This window comes from Martes martes (genome assembly GCF_963455335.1).
Source record: "Martes martes genome assembly, chromosome: 16".
Classification (NCBI taxonomy): Eukaryota; Metazoa; Chordata; class Mammalia; order Carnivora; family Mustelidae; genus Martes; species Martes martes.
Genome location: NC_137904.1, coordinates 1,273,539 through 1,286,634, shown reverse-complemented (window position 1 = coordinate 1,286,634; position 13,096 = coordinate 1,273,539). Strand labels below are relative to the sequence as shown.

General features: G+C 63.7%; 2 protein-coding genes across 5 annotated transcripts; one reads left to right on the top strand and one right to left on the bottom strand.

Annotated features, from left to right (window-relative positions):
• Positions 1-206: 206 nt before the first annotated feature.
• On the top strand, positions 207-6,792 carry RPAIN (RPA interacting protein). 4 transcript variants are annotated; one of them, XM_080827006.1, is made up of 8 exons: positions 207-345; positions 1,488-1,658; positions 2,654-2,714; positions 3,235-3,346; positions 3,477-3,540; positions 4,602-4,742; positions 6,209-6,342; positions 6,481-6,774. In XM_080827006.1, exons 1-8 carry the CDS (start codon positions 265-267, stop codon positions 6,500-6,502), a joined length of 786 nt encoding a protein of 261 aa, XP_080683132.1. In that variant the 5' UTR covers positions 207-264; the 3' UTR covers positions 6,503-6,774. The 4 variants fall into 4 exon arrangements, 3 of the variants coding, with proteins under 3 accessions (XP_080683132.1, XP_080683133.1, XP_080683134.1); XM_080827007.1 differs by lacking the exon at positions 6,209-6,342 and having other exon boundaries at positions 6,481-6,792; XR_013968200.1 differs by lacking the exons at positions 3,477-3,540; positions 6,209-6,342 and having other exon boundaries at positions 6,481-6,773.
• C1QBP (complement C1q binding protein) lies at positions 6,679-11,911 on the bottom strand. The gene is made up of 6 exons (XM_080827004.1): positions 11,377-11,911; positions 10,463-10,613; positions 8,549-8,642; positions 7,430-7,525; positions 7,138-7,260; positions 6,679-7,046 (listed from the first exon to the last, which is right to left on the bottom strand). Exons 1-6 carry the CDS (start codon positions 11,579-11,581, stop codon positions 6,897-6,899), a joined length of 819 nt encoding a protein of 272 aa, XP_080683130.1. The 5' UTR covers positions 11,582-11,911; the 3' UTR covers positions 6,679-6,896.
• Between the last annotated feature and the right edge of the window lie 1,185 nt (positions 11,912-13,096).

The window sequence follows — 13,096 nt, the reverse complement described above, 5'->3', positions numbered from 1 at the left end:
GTGGACACCACCGTCTGGCTAAGCCTAGACGTCCGAAGCCTTCCCTCAAGACCCACTTCCCTCACTCCAGGTGGGGTTGACCTCACAGATGCCGCTGCGGCCCCGCCTCCTCGGGGGTGGCCGGGCGGGTCGGCACCTCCCAGAAGGCCCCGCGGGCGGGCGCGCGGAGCGCCCGGGAACTACAGCTCCCAGGGTTCTGCGCGCGCGCGGGGGCGGGGCTTCCCGGCGGCGGCGCTTCCCGGCGGCGGCGCCCGCGGACGGGAGATGGCGGAGGCGCCGGGCTCGGGGCGCCGTTCGCGGTACAAAGCGCTGGGCGCGCCGCCGTGGAAGGAGGCTTTCCGGCAGGTGCGCGCGGGGCTTGGGAGGCCTCGGCGGGGCCGCCGTCCCTCCCCTCGTCCCCCACGCCGTGCGAGGCAGGTGCGGGGCGCCGGGCGGCGGCGGCCCCGGGGCGGGACGGGGCGGAGCGGGCCGGGCGCTGCGGGAGTTCCCGGGCCCTGCGTGCGGGGAGGCGGGAGCCGGCCCGGCCGCCGCGCGCCCCACCCTGCGGGCGTCGGGGTCGGGGGGCCGCTGTCCTCCCGCGGGCGCGGCCGTCTGCTGCGGACTCGCCGGCCCGGCCGGGGCTGCGGAGTCTCGGCGGCCCCGCGTCGCCCCGGACCTGTGCCCGCGGCAGCGCGTTCCCGGGAGCCGCCGCCGAAGCCGGGGCCCTGCGTCGCGGGGCGTGTCGCGGCTCCCGGGGCTCTGCCGCGCGGCTGGAGGGTCTCGGGCGCTGCCGCATGCCCGCGAGGGAGGGTCGCCCCCGGCTGAACACCTCGTGCGGGAAGGTCCCGCCGGAGCGCAGCGGAGGCCGAGCCGTTCCTACCCGACCACGAAGGACCCTGCCGCGGAGGGTCCCACCCGGGGGGCGCGGGGAGCCGACTCCGACTCCTCTTGGTTAGGCTTAGGTCACGATCTCCGGGTGCTGGGATCCGGCCCGCATCGGGCTCGTGCGCGGCTCGGCCTCTGCTCGAGGGTCTTCCCTCAGCCTCGCCCTCTGCTCCTCGCCCAGCTCACACTCTCTTTCGCGCTCTCGCTCTAAAATAAAGTAAAATCCGAACGTGCTGAATGGAGTATATAAGCCGGGATGACTTCCCTTGCCTGCGAATAAGGATTGCGCAGAAAGAATGCAAAAGTAATAATTAGGGTCATGGTTGGAATTTTGTGTTTCTAAGTTTCAGTTGATGTAACACTTAGTTTAAGAAAATAAATAACTTCTTTAGAGTTTCAGAGAGAGTGCATGTGTCTGGAGGGGAGGGAAGGGCAGAAGGAGAGGGAGAAACAGACGCCCCACTGAGCAGGGAGCCCAATGCAGGACTCGATCCCAGAACCCCAGGATCATGACCCGAACCAAAGGCTGACGTTTAACTGACTGAACCACCCAGACACCCTAAGTTTGTTTGTTTGGTTTTGTTTGGTTTTTACCGGATCCGCTCCCTGTTTCTCCTTCCAAGGGATGCCTGGAGAGAATGAGAAACAGCCGGGACAGGCTCCTGAACAGATACCGCCAGGCCGGAGGCAACATGCCAAGGAGAGCTCAGAACCCCCTTCTGGTGCAGGAGGTGATGGAAGAAGAGTGGAATGCTCTGCGGGCTGGGGACAGCTGTCCAGAGGCCTTGACCCAGGTCAGAGTGGGACATGTGCTTCCAGGGAGGGTGCTACAGCACCAAGAGGGCCTACCCTGTGTCCCCAGGACCTGTGGTCCCATCACCCTCCACCCTCCAGCCCCCAGTCAGGATTCTAGCTGCTCGGAACTGAGGCTCTTCTTTTAGGTTAGACTTTTCTAGATCCGTGATTTCTAAACACCAACGTTCTCCCAACATTCTGTGTCACTGCATCTTACAAAACTAAAAACAAAGACGTCTGGGCTCCCCCGCTGAAAATTCTGAGTTAGCAGACCTGTGCTAGCAATTTCTCTGTGCAAGAGAGCGTCCAGGAGCATTCTGACTCTCGCCTCCGCCAGGGTCGCGGGCTGGGTGTGGATCGGAAACTGTTAACTGTGTGCGAGGAGGAGCCCTGGCTTGGACATCCCTGGTTCTGGAATTCCAACCCTGGTTTTGCACTTAGTCCTTACCTGTCCTGTGCCTCCGAGCTCTGCTTTCACGGAGTCCCAGCCTGACCCGATGAAGAAGAGAGTGCGGTCCACACCGTGAGGTCGATGTGAGAAAACCTCGGGCGGCTGTTCCAAAAGCATCAGGGCCGTCTGTAGTCACGATGCGTTATTGGGAGCCCCACTGTGTGTCCTGGCACAGGCCAGACTGCTGGCTACACAGTCCTGCTTCGTGCTCACAAGAGCCCTTCAGGCCTGTGCCTGCTTCGCAGAGGCCCGAAGTGAGGCGGGCGGGCTTAGGAAGGCCCCAGCCGCCCCGGAGCTTTGGCAGAACAAGTATTTAGCTGCTGCCCTCTAGCATCTCCCCCAAAGGTGGGGCCTTTATCTTGTTACTGGGTGTTTTAATAACTTGTTGGTGGCTTTTCAGTGGGATGCCAGGGCTGCAGCGGCGGCACCTGCTACGGAAGGACCGGGCGGGGCTTCTCTGTGGCATCGGAGCTCTTCACACCAGCCTCCCAAGCCCGCGTCGCCGGGACTTGCTGGCTGAGGGGACTTCGCTTTCTCTTGCAGTTGGAGGAGCTGCTGGACCTGGCTGTGCTCGAGGAGATCCAGCAGGAGTTGGCTGACCAAGGTGACCTCGGGCAGGTCCCTCCACCTGCCTCTAGCTAGCCTGGCACTGAGCACGTTTCAAAGCAGAACGCCTTTCTGACTGCTCCCCTCCTCTATGCCCAGCTCCAGGCGCGTGTCAGGAATCCCTGCTTTTATCCTGAAATCTTGGCTCTTCTCCAGAATGAGTCTTTTGTGCCTGGGCCTGATCTCTCAGGCGATCATGTGATCGCCTTCTCCTGCTGTGCCGTGAAAATGGACACAGGCCTCATGGCCGCGGCTGTGTTCCAGCGGGACGTGATTTAGAAGACCGATGGCTGGTGTGGCCTGCGGGCTGGGGTTGGCTGGCACAGCCGTTTAGATACCGCGTAGACCTGCAGCGCAGGGCCCTGTCTCTGGCGCAGCTGCCTCTCCTTCCTGCTGCGTCCTCGGCGTGGTTGTGTGCTCCCTGCCGGGCTCCCTGTCTGGTGTGGGTGAGGCTGGGCTGCGGGACAGGCCTGGGGCGGGAGGCGGGAAGGGCTCTGCAGCTGCCCTTTGCCCCGCAGAACGGCGCCTCCTCAGCGAGTACGAGAAGAGCCTGCAGTTCGACGAGCGCTGTCTCGGCGTCATGCTGGCCGAGTGGGAGGCAAACCCCCTCATCTGTCCCGTGTGCATGAGGTAAGAGATTCCAGACCCCTTTTAGCATTACGGGTGGACGGCACGTCCCCTCACAGGCCGGCTGTCTGGAAGGGTCTGGGGGTCCCGCGCTGCTGGCCCCGGCGCGCTGTGACGCCAGCTCTGCTTCCAGGTCCCACCTGAGAGTGTCAGGCGGCGTGGTCACGTGTCCGTGTGGCCTGTCCCTCTCCTCGCACGTGAGTGTTCCACGCGCACATCCCGTGTCCCTCCTTCCCACGTGTGTCTGCTTGCTGGAGGCCCTTTGCTGGCGCCGGAGCTGAGGGAGCACGTTTGCTCCCGGCACCCTGGCCAGCTCACGCAGATGTCTGGGAAGCGGCCACAGAGCCCACAGGGCCCATGGAGCTGGCCCGGGGATGGGCACGCACGTGGCCGTCCCAGCCAGTTGGTCCCCGCTGGTGAGCGCCTTGTGCTCAAGACCTTTACAGGGAGAACTGGAAACACTTGTATCTGCCTTTGTGTGAAGTTCCCACGTAGGAAGACTCAACTAGACTCGAGCATAGGCCTCAGTGGTCCTGAAGCACGAAGGCACCCTCTTCCTGGGCGCAGTGGGGCCGAAAGTTTGCAGCGGGGAATGCGGACAGCGGGCGTCTCGCGGTCCGCTTCGGACACACCTGCACTGGCCAGGCCCCGGGCGGGGCTCTGCCGACGGGAGCCGAGCCGAGTCGTGCCGTCTGCCGAGTCGTGCCGTCTGGCCCCGAGGGGCAGGTCTGCCCTCCCGGTTCCGCTTCTGTAGAGCACGCCGCGGAGGGGAGTGCGGACTCGAGTTTGTCCTTCCGTCACTGACGTGTCTCAGCAGCTTTTTCTGTTCTTTAAACAAGTCCTCTTTTTGAGCGTTTGCTAAATATTCCATTCCTTACTTTTGAAGAAAAGGAAAAGAAAGCATCGTCTTCATTCTCTTTGCCGGGTTCCGGAACGCATACGACGGCATGCTTAACACAGCGCCACGGGCCTGGGCCCCCACGGTGCTGGCTCCTGGGAAGGACACGGCAGCCGCGGGGGGCAGAGGGACCGGGGAGGCGGCAGCCCCACGCCCTCCTGGTGCTGCTCATGCAGGAGTGGGGGGGCGGCAGTCACCCAGAGGGGTGCTGCGGTCACGGAGTTTAGCGCAGCCGGGAGCGTGAGTGCGTTGGAGGCTGCGCAGAGCCATCCCAGTGCGCGGCTTGAGGAGTCGGGATTTTAAGGCTGTCGGCTCGGAGGTGAGTGGGTCAGGCTGCAGCTTAACTGGCTTCTTTACTAGTCTCCAGGGTTGACGGAGCAAAAGCTTCGAGCCTGCTTAGAGGACAGTGTGAATGAGCACGGTGCACACTGTCCGCACACGCCTGAGTTCTCGGTCACAGACGGGACGGAAGAAAAGCCCAGTCTTCTCATGAGCTGCGTGGTAAGCCTCCCGTGGGACCCCGTGGCAGAACCGGCCACGGTTGGCATTGTTCCCACCCCAGCAGAAATCGTACAAGCGGGTAGATGTTACTCTTCTTTCTCTTTTTATGCTACCGCGTTTTCTTGAGGTGGGGAGATGTTTACGAGCACAGTTTAGTCTCTGAGGAATTTACTTGCATGGGAGAGCGGAGGTAACACGTGTCAGTTACACTAGGAGGTCCATGGTCACCCCAAGGGCAGGGACAGAGGGGGAGGCCCAGCTGACGGGCAGTGGTGCACTCAGACCCGGCCGATGGTTCCGTGCTCAGGACACCCAGAGAGGCCGTGCTGGTGCGGGCCTGCCGGAAGGAAACAGGATGGCGGCAGGTTGCCGAGGAAGGGAGGGCCTGCAGCTACCAGACGGCTGGACACTGGGGCAGGAAGCAGTGGGATTGCCTGCGTGCTGCGGGCCCCGTGCTGTCATCATGAGGTGGATGTGGACCCGGCTACTGGGGACAGCAGGCAGACTCTGACCGGAGCGGGTGCTGGGGACCCCTGCCGCTCCCTGCTCAGCGGGGCCCTCAGTGGTGGGGCCCTGCCGGCCTCTGGGTGGGGGGCAGGGAGTACGGCAGGTGGAGTTTAGGAACAGGCGGCCGCTCCCTTTGCTCCGGACACGCCCTGGAGCCTCGAATACGCAGGGTCTCCGGCCCACACGCTCTCGCTCCGGCGGCTCTGGGTCCGAAAGACCTTTGGCTCCGGGATGATTTGCACACGTGTAGTGACCCCTGCTGGGCACCACGTCCTGGAGGCCTGACTCCTGCTCTCCCCGGGCCTGAGGCTGTGTCCCCGTAGCACTATCACAGGGACCCGCTCTTGCGCTTATCCTGGATGGCAAGATCACACACAGGTGTGCCCTCCCATCCCCCGGCCCAGAGACAGGCCCCTCATGTGCCTGCAGATGGGGGTTCAAGTGGCGGAGTAGAGGCAGTGGAAATGCACAGGTCTGGGGGCAAAGGATCCTCACGGACCCTAGCCCAGTCCCAGGGTCCCCTCCCCCGACAGCCTGGGCCCTGCAGCTCCGAGCAGCAGGATTGGTAGCGCTGGGGGGGACGACAGGGAGTCACAGCAAAGATGAGACGGGAGTGAGGGAGGGGCAGAGGCGTCCGTCAGCGTCTGAGGTCACTAGGCCTCTGGTTTCACTTCAGAGGACTCGTGTTCAGCCTGGATGTGCAGGGCCACGTGGAGGAGCAGGTGCAGGGTACCGTGAGGACGCGGCCGGGTGAGGTGTGCTCACAGGACAGAGTGCGCCAGAGCTGGGGTGTCAGCCGTGCGGGCGGGTGGCCTCCTCTGCGTGGTGGTGGGGATTGAGGGAGACCGTTCTGTGCTCCGACGTGCCCCAACTGTGAGGGGAGACCCAGGAAGGTGTGCTGGCACGCGTGGGCGGCGGGCTCGGGTTCTGCCTGCAGCAGGCACGCCCCTCCGTCCCAGGTTCGGGTGACGGAGCCTCACCTCCCACGAGGCCGTGAAAAGCCGCCGGTATCCTCTGGGGAGGCTGTTTGGAGTCTGTGTCTGGGACCTGCTTCGAGCTCCTGGCGCACGCGCTGCCGTCCTGGGACTGCAGGGTGGGGTCCCGCGTGCGGACGCCCCACCAAGGCCACCTCATGATGGCACCTGAATGCCACCCCGGTGTCCCTGATGCTGAGACTTGGACCGCACGGAGATGGTGTGCGTGACCGGGACTCTTTTCTGTCCAAATCCAGGCTTGCGACACGTGGGCTGTGATCCTCTAGCGCCGATCTCCACTCCTCGCTCTACTGGGGGACACGACTCACTCTGTCTGGGACAGGGCCTTGTAAATACCAGCCTTTAACTTATGTCGGATTTTGTACTAAAACTCTGAAACCTCTGCGCTCTCGGTGTTGGGACGCAGGCTGGAGGGGGAAGAACAGCAAAGACACTGGAGGAAATCGACCGATTTTATTGTCCGTCATCACATTAGACAATCTCGGAGCAGGAGGGTTGTAGAGACGCAATAAACGTAAGGGTAAATGAGACCGCAGCGGAAGTCATTTAAATCCGAATCACTCTCCATGATAGCAGGAAGGAAACCATCTCCGAGCCCCCATCCGTCTGGCTCCCGAGCAGGCTCGCGCCCCGGCGAAGCCCGGCGCCGGCTCTACTGGGTCTTGACGAAGCCCTGGAGGTCCTCGAGGAAGGCGATGTACTCCCGGTGCTCCAGGGCCGTGCTCAGCTCCACCAGCTCGTCCGCGAACGTGTTGTCCACCCCTCGGTCGGCCAGGAAATCCATCAGGTGGTCGTACAAGGCCTGTGAGGACAGACGGGCCTTCCTGGTCCCAGGCTGCTCCCCTGCCAGGCGCCGGGCCGCCCCGCCGCGCCGCACCCCTGCCCGCACTCACCCAGTCCAGGGAGTCGGTGTTGAGCGTGTAATTCGTGTCCTTCCACTCTGACTCGCCGACGGCCTGAAAGCTCACCTCCCTGATGGAGAAGATGTCACTCTCCTCCTCCTCCTCTTGCCCAACCTGAGAGGAGACAGGGTTTGGGGAAAGTGAAGGCTTTCCCAGGACAAAGCGACCCCTTACAGCTGCCGACTCCCCCGGTTTCACCCCTGCCCCCCCCACCAGCTTCCCTGGTCTCTGCCGGACAAGCCGGCGCCCTTCCCTCTCCCACCCCACGCCCCATCCCACACACCTCGTCTTCCGGATAGTGACAGTCCAACACCAGAGCCTTCTTGCCACCGTCCTTGACGACTTCCACCACGAAATTGGGTGTGGACGTCAGTTCAGGCTGGGAAAGCGAGAGCGCATCAGTCCGCCGCCTGAACCGGGGGCTCACGGTTCCGGGGATCTGACGACCACCACTGTTAGGACAGTCCTTAGCCGCTTCTAAACCCCTACACGATCCTCCCCCTTGACAAGGAGCCTACAACCTTCCACGGCACTCAAGCCGTGTACCAGCCTGCTGGGGAGACTGGGCTGCACTATTCCCGCTGTCCCTCCCCGAGCTCTGAACCCGGTTTTGGAGGGCGGAGGCTCACACGTCTACGGGGTCTCACAGCCTGGGTCCAGCTACGTGAATTGGTCTGCTTTCCCCCAGGCCTGTTGGTCCATCCATGCACCGCGAAGCTGGCCTCTACCTCCCAGACGTCACTCCCGCTGCCCATTTTGGGCTCTTCCTCTGTCCCAGGGCAGGACCCAGGCCAGCACATTGGGCTAAGTGGCTGTCCTAAAGCTGAGCAATCCCAGCAGCCCTCCCAGTGGTGGTGAGCCGTCCTGCGCCAGGGAGGTCACGGTCGGGGTGGCAGAGCCAGGAGTGCTGAGGGGTATCCTCTCTCTGCTCGGCCTAGAGACGGTCCCGGTACCTGCTTAGTCAGGAGGTCCAGAGACCCTGTGGCCCCCACGCTGGCTGGTCCCTAGACCAGGCCCACGGCCCCCCACAACGTGTGCAGACCAGGCTCCCTCTGGGTCCACGCAGGAGTGCCCGTGGCCAGAGCAAACACCTTGTCCGCCTTTCAGATGTCTCTGGCGCCCCAGTTCCCTGACTGGTGTTACAGCCAGCCTGACACCCTAGAACATTCCTCCCTGGCAAACACTCCAGATGAGCCTCCCGATCGTGGGAAGGCACAAGCGGGTTCGCCTCCTCCCCACCAAGCGAACACAGAGCCCACACCTGCGGGGCCCACAGTTCTGGTGCCAAAGCCCGAAACGGTGGCTCGGGGAGTCGAGGCCCAAGGGCAGCTGTGGCCCTGCCTGTCCCCAGCGGCAGAGGAGCGAGGGAGACCAAGGCCCTCCCCGGGCGCAGTCTGCTCACCTCCTGTTCTTCCGCCTTCTGCCCCTGGGACGGCTCCTCCTCGCCATCAAACGTGGGTGGGATGCTGTTGTTGGTGTTGAAGGTGACGGTGACCCTGCAAAGGCAGAGAGAGAATGGCCCAGCGGGACCCTGCAGCTGAGCGAACTAGCAGTGAGCATGGCTGCAGTTACAAGGGCGACTGAAACTATGTGTCCGAACCACAACAATGTGTCAGAACCGTAAGCGGCAAACCCTGCAGCCCCAGCTTGGAGTCTGTGGGCCGCCAGCTCAGTGCCAGGGACTGGAAGTCAACAGGCCCCGCTTCATCTCTCCAAATGCAGTCCTGGGGGGGGGGGGGCTCCCGTGGCTGTAGCCAGTGCTCACCCTATCTCGGGGGTAGGGGCCCTCCGCAGGCGTGGAGCAGCCCAGAGAGCGGTGGGACCCAACAGAAGCCTCCTTTAACACCTTTCCTCCCTGCGAAAATCTGCCCATGGCGGGAGGGGGAGAGAGGCACCCAAGAGCTGCCCTCAGCAGAGGACCCAGAGGGGCCGCGGGGAGGAGGGGTCTCCCTGACACTATGCTGCCCTACGGAGCCGCTCTTTTTTTTTTTTTTTTTTTTTTTTTTTTAAATTAAAGAGCTTATCCATTTGAGAGACAGTGCACAAACGGGGGACGTGGCAGGCAGGCAGAGGGCGAAGCAGGCCCCCCGCTGAGCTGGCAGCCTGACGCCGGCCTCCGTCCCAGGACCCCAAGATCATGATCTGAGCCGAAGGCAGATGCTGCACCGACTGAGCCCCCCAGGTGCCCACAAATCCATTCTTCAAAAACAGCGGCGGGAAGTTTTATAACCACAAAGCAGGCCGGAAACGCTCAACTCGTGACAGTTCGGCTCCAAGAATCCTCTGCCACCCAACCCTGCTCTGGAGCCGGGAGGGCAGCAGCAGGGAGGGGACGTGCGGCACCGGCTCGCTCAGGATCCCCACGCACTGCCTTGCCAGGAAGGTACTGTCCCGCCCCGCAATGCTAGCAGTCACGGTCAGTCACACTGACTGTCTCTTCTGCCCTTGTGCCGGCCAAGCCAAGCTCCTGGGCGCACAGGTGCAGTTCTAGTCACAGAACACGACCCACGGTGACCCCAAACCAGCTGTGACTCACCCCAGGACGAAGGCTCAGGATGTCACGGTGTGTGTGGGTGGGGACTGACACACACCAGAGGCAGAGAAAAGCAAAACCCTCCTTTACAGCAGGTACAGAAGTTTACTCAAAGAGTGGACGATGAGCAGTGGAACAAAGTGGGAAGTTCCCTACCTTTCTCCCGGGGACACTCACGGCCGTGTCCTCATCCGCTCACACGGGAGGCCCGCGGCTTGCGTGTTCCCTGCTATAAACGTGGTTTCCCGCAGCAGAGCCCACCCCCGTGCGAGAGTCTGCACTGCAAACCCGGGGCCAGTCTGCTTCGATCGGCGCTGGACGGACTTCTGAATCTGGGGCAACCAGGTGGCTCCGGCGACTGAGCGTCTGCCTTCGGCTCAGGTCATGATCTCAGGATCCTGAGATCAAGCCAGGCATGGGGGGGGCGGGTGGTCTCTGCTCAGCGGGGAGTCTGCCCCTCCCTTTGCTGCTGCCGCCCCCCCCACCCCCGCTTGAGCTCTAATAGGTCTTTAGAAGAATAGGAAGCGTCTGAGTCCGTGTGTCTGTGTTCAGGCACGGCCTGACCAGGGTGACGGCCTCTACAGTCCAAGAGACCTCCAGCGACATCCTTTCCTGCCTTACTGAGTAAGCCAGCTCCTGGCACATCTGTGTATAGCAAATGACCAACCTGGCCATCAGGTGTCCGGGCACTTGCTCTTCTAAAGGCAGTTCTGGGAGAAGGCAGGGCAGTCCCCGCAAGTTCAGGGAGTCGGTCCCCGCGGCCCGCAGGCCCCCCGCACTTACTTTTCCCCAGCAACTCTCCGCACCAGCTTGGCTTCCGTCCCGTTCACCTCCAGCTCCCAGCCTCCCGACATCTTGGGGAGGGACTTGTGCTTCTGGATCTTCCTTTCCTCCTTAATCTCATCACTCAGGAACTCCACAAAAGCTTTATCTCCTACAGTAAAAGCCGGAAAGGGACAGAGAGAGAGAAGACCCTGTTCAAATCCTAAAAAGGAAGGGGGGGGGGTGACTGCAGCCAGAAATCTGGCCTCGGGGCTGTTCCTTGTAACTCCTGCTGGTGAGGGGGAACCGGCCGACTCACACCCGCTAGGCCTCAGGACGCGGACCGGTGGCCGCGCTGGGTGCCCGCGGCGCCAGGACGAGCCCTGTTCTGGGAAAAGGACTCCGACAGGGAAGTCCCACCGCCACGCTCCACCGCGAAGCCAGAAGCTCCCAGTTACGCACAGACATGACCTCCTGCCCTCGACACCGACCGCCGCCCCCCCCCCCGAGCTCCCTTCGCAGGCGCGGGGCGAAGCCGGCCGCCAGGGCGTGGAAGCGGCGCTGCCCGAAGCGCCGACCTGCAGGGGGAAGGCGGGAAACGCCACCCGCGCGGCCGCGGCCCGGCGTGGTCCACCGGCTGGGCAGGCTCCCGACCCCGACCCGGCCCCGACTCCGCCCCGACCCCCGACCCCGGCCCCGACTCCGCTCCCCGGCCCCCGGCCCCCGGCCCCCGGCCCCGACCCCCGACCCCGGCCCCGACTCCGCTCCCCGGCCCCCGGCCCCCGACCCCAGCCCCGACCCCGGACCCCGACCCCCGGCTCCCGACCCCGGCCCCGGCCCCCGGCCCCCGGCCCCCGGCCCCCGACCCCAGCCCCGACCCCGGCCCCCGACCCCCGACCCCCAGCCCCCGACCCCGGCCCCGGCCCGAGCCTCACCCTGCGTGTGCAGCGCGCCGCAGCCGCAGCCGCAGGGCCCGCGGGAGCGCAGGAGGCCGGCGCGCACTCGGAGCGACCCGAAGGGCCGCACGCACGGCCGAGGCGCGGGCTGCAGCAGCGGCCGAGACGGCGGGGCGGGCGCGGCGCGGAGGACGGCGGCCGCGGAGCCCAGCGCGCGGGGCACTCGGCGCAGCAGAGGGAGCATCGCGGCGGCGGACACGTGCGGGTGCGAAGGACGAGCCCAGGCCCCAGAGCCCGGCCCGCGCGCCGCCGGAAGTCCCGCCCCCGCCGGGAGCGCTTCCGCGCCGGCGCAGTGCGCGCGCGAGCCTCCCGGTCAGGCGCGCCCCCTGCCAGACGCCTCCGAGGTCGGCGCCGCCCAGCCCTGCGGGCCGCTCTGCTCCGGGGCGGACCCTCCGAATCCCTGCGACCCCCGCCCAGCGTGCACCCGCCTCTGCGTGCACCCCGCGGCCATATGCACAACCCGCCCCCAGCGTGCACCCCGCCGCGACGTGCGCAACCCTCCCCCAGCGTGCACACCCCCCCTGCGTGCACCCCGCCGCGACGTGCACACACCCCCAGCGTGCACCGCCCCCGCCGCGACGTGCGCAACCCTCCCCCAGCGTGAGCAAACCCCCACTGCGTGTACTCCATCCGGACGTGTACCTCCGTCCCCCCGAATGCACAAACACGCTTCCCAGCGTGCACCCAGTTCCAAAGGCGCGGCATTGTTCTGGGGCCAGGAGTCTGGGAGCAGCAGTGAAGGGCCCAGAAAGAGAGCTTTCAAGACCCCAGCGAGGTCACTTCAGGCCCCCAAGCTATGCTCAGTGACCTAGCCTTACTCCCCCAAGCAGCTTCTGGCAGAACTAGGCGGAGTCAGAATGGCAGAGTTGCAACAAGGCTCAGTAGTTAAGGACTCAAGGTAACAAAGGGGAAGCAGAAACTAAGCCACATCAGAAATAAGAAAGGGAGGACTGGGGGGCGCTCAGTAGGTTAAGCATCTGCCTTTGGCTTGGGTCATGATCCACCTCTACCTGCCCAGACGAAACACCCCTTTATGAGTAAGACGGCAACAAAGCAGTCTGCGCCAAGGTGGGTGCCACGGTGCACCCCAGCCTGGGCCTTTCAATGACCTTCTCACATTTTAACACTGAAAATCCCTTGGGGTGGACATTTAACATGCTCATTAGACACAAAACACAAGAAGAAGGGTGACCTTTCAGTGCACAGGCGCTGGTACGTCCCTGCCTCGCTCTCCATTTGGAGGGCACCCTTTTCCCACCCTGATCTCTCCCCCCAGGGAGTGAGCCTGAGAACTCCCCCATTCCCAGCCCTCCTGCCCACCTGGTCAGGTTCTAGTGCTCCAAGAGCCTGTGATCCTATGAAGAAAGTCAGTCCTCCCAAGTGGTGGCCAAGATCAGAATACTGAAATACATTCCACGCACCCGGGAAAGGAGAGCCACACACACGGCGTGCGAGACTGATCTTTAATGGAGCCCGCGGTCTGGCTGGAGCGTGACACTATACACAGGGCCCACGGTCTCCCTGCAGCCGGCCTTGCCAGCAAGAACAGGCCTCCAGAATACAAGGAAACCTGAACAAAGGTGGGGTTTTCTCCTACAAGCTCTAATGTTTCCATCAGACTATAAAACCCTTGCTTCCTGTCAGAGCAGCGTGTCCCATGCTCACAGACTAACGTCTCTGGGAGAATCAGGCTGCGTCC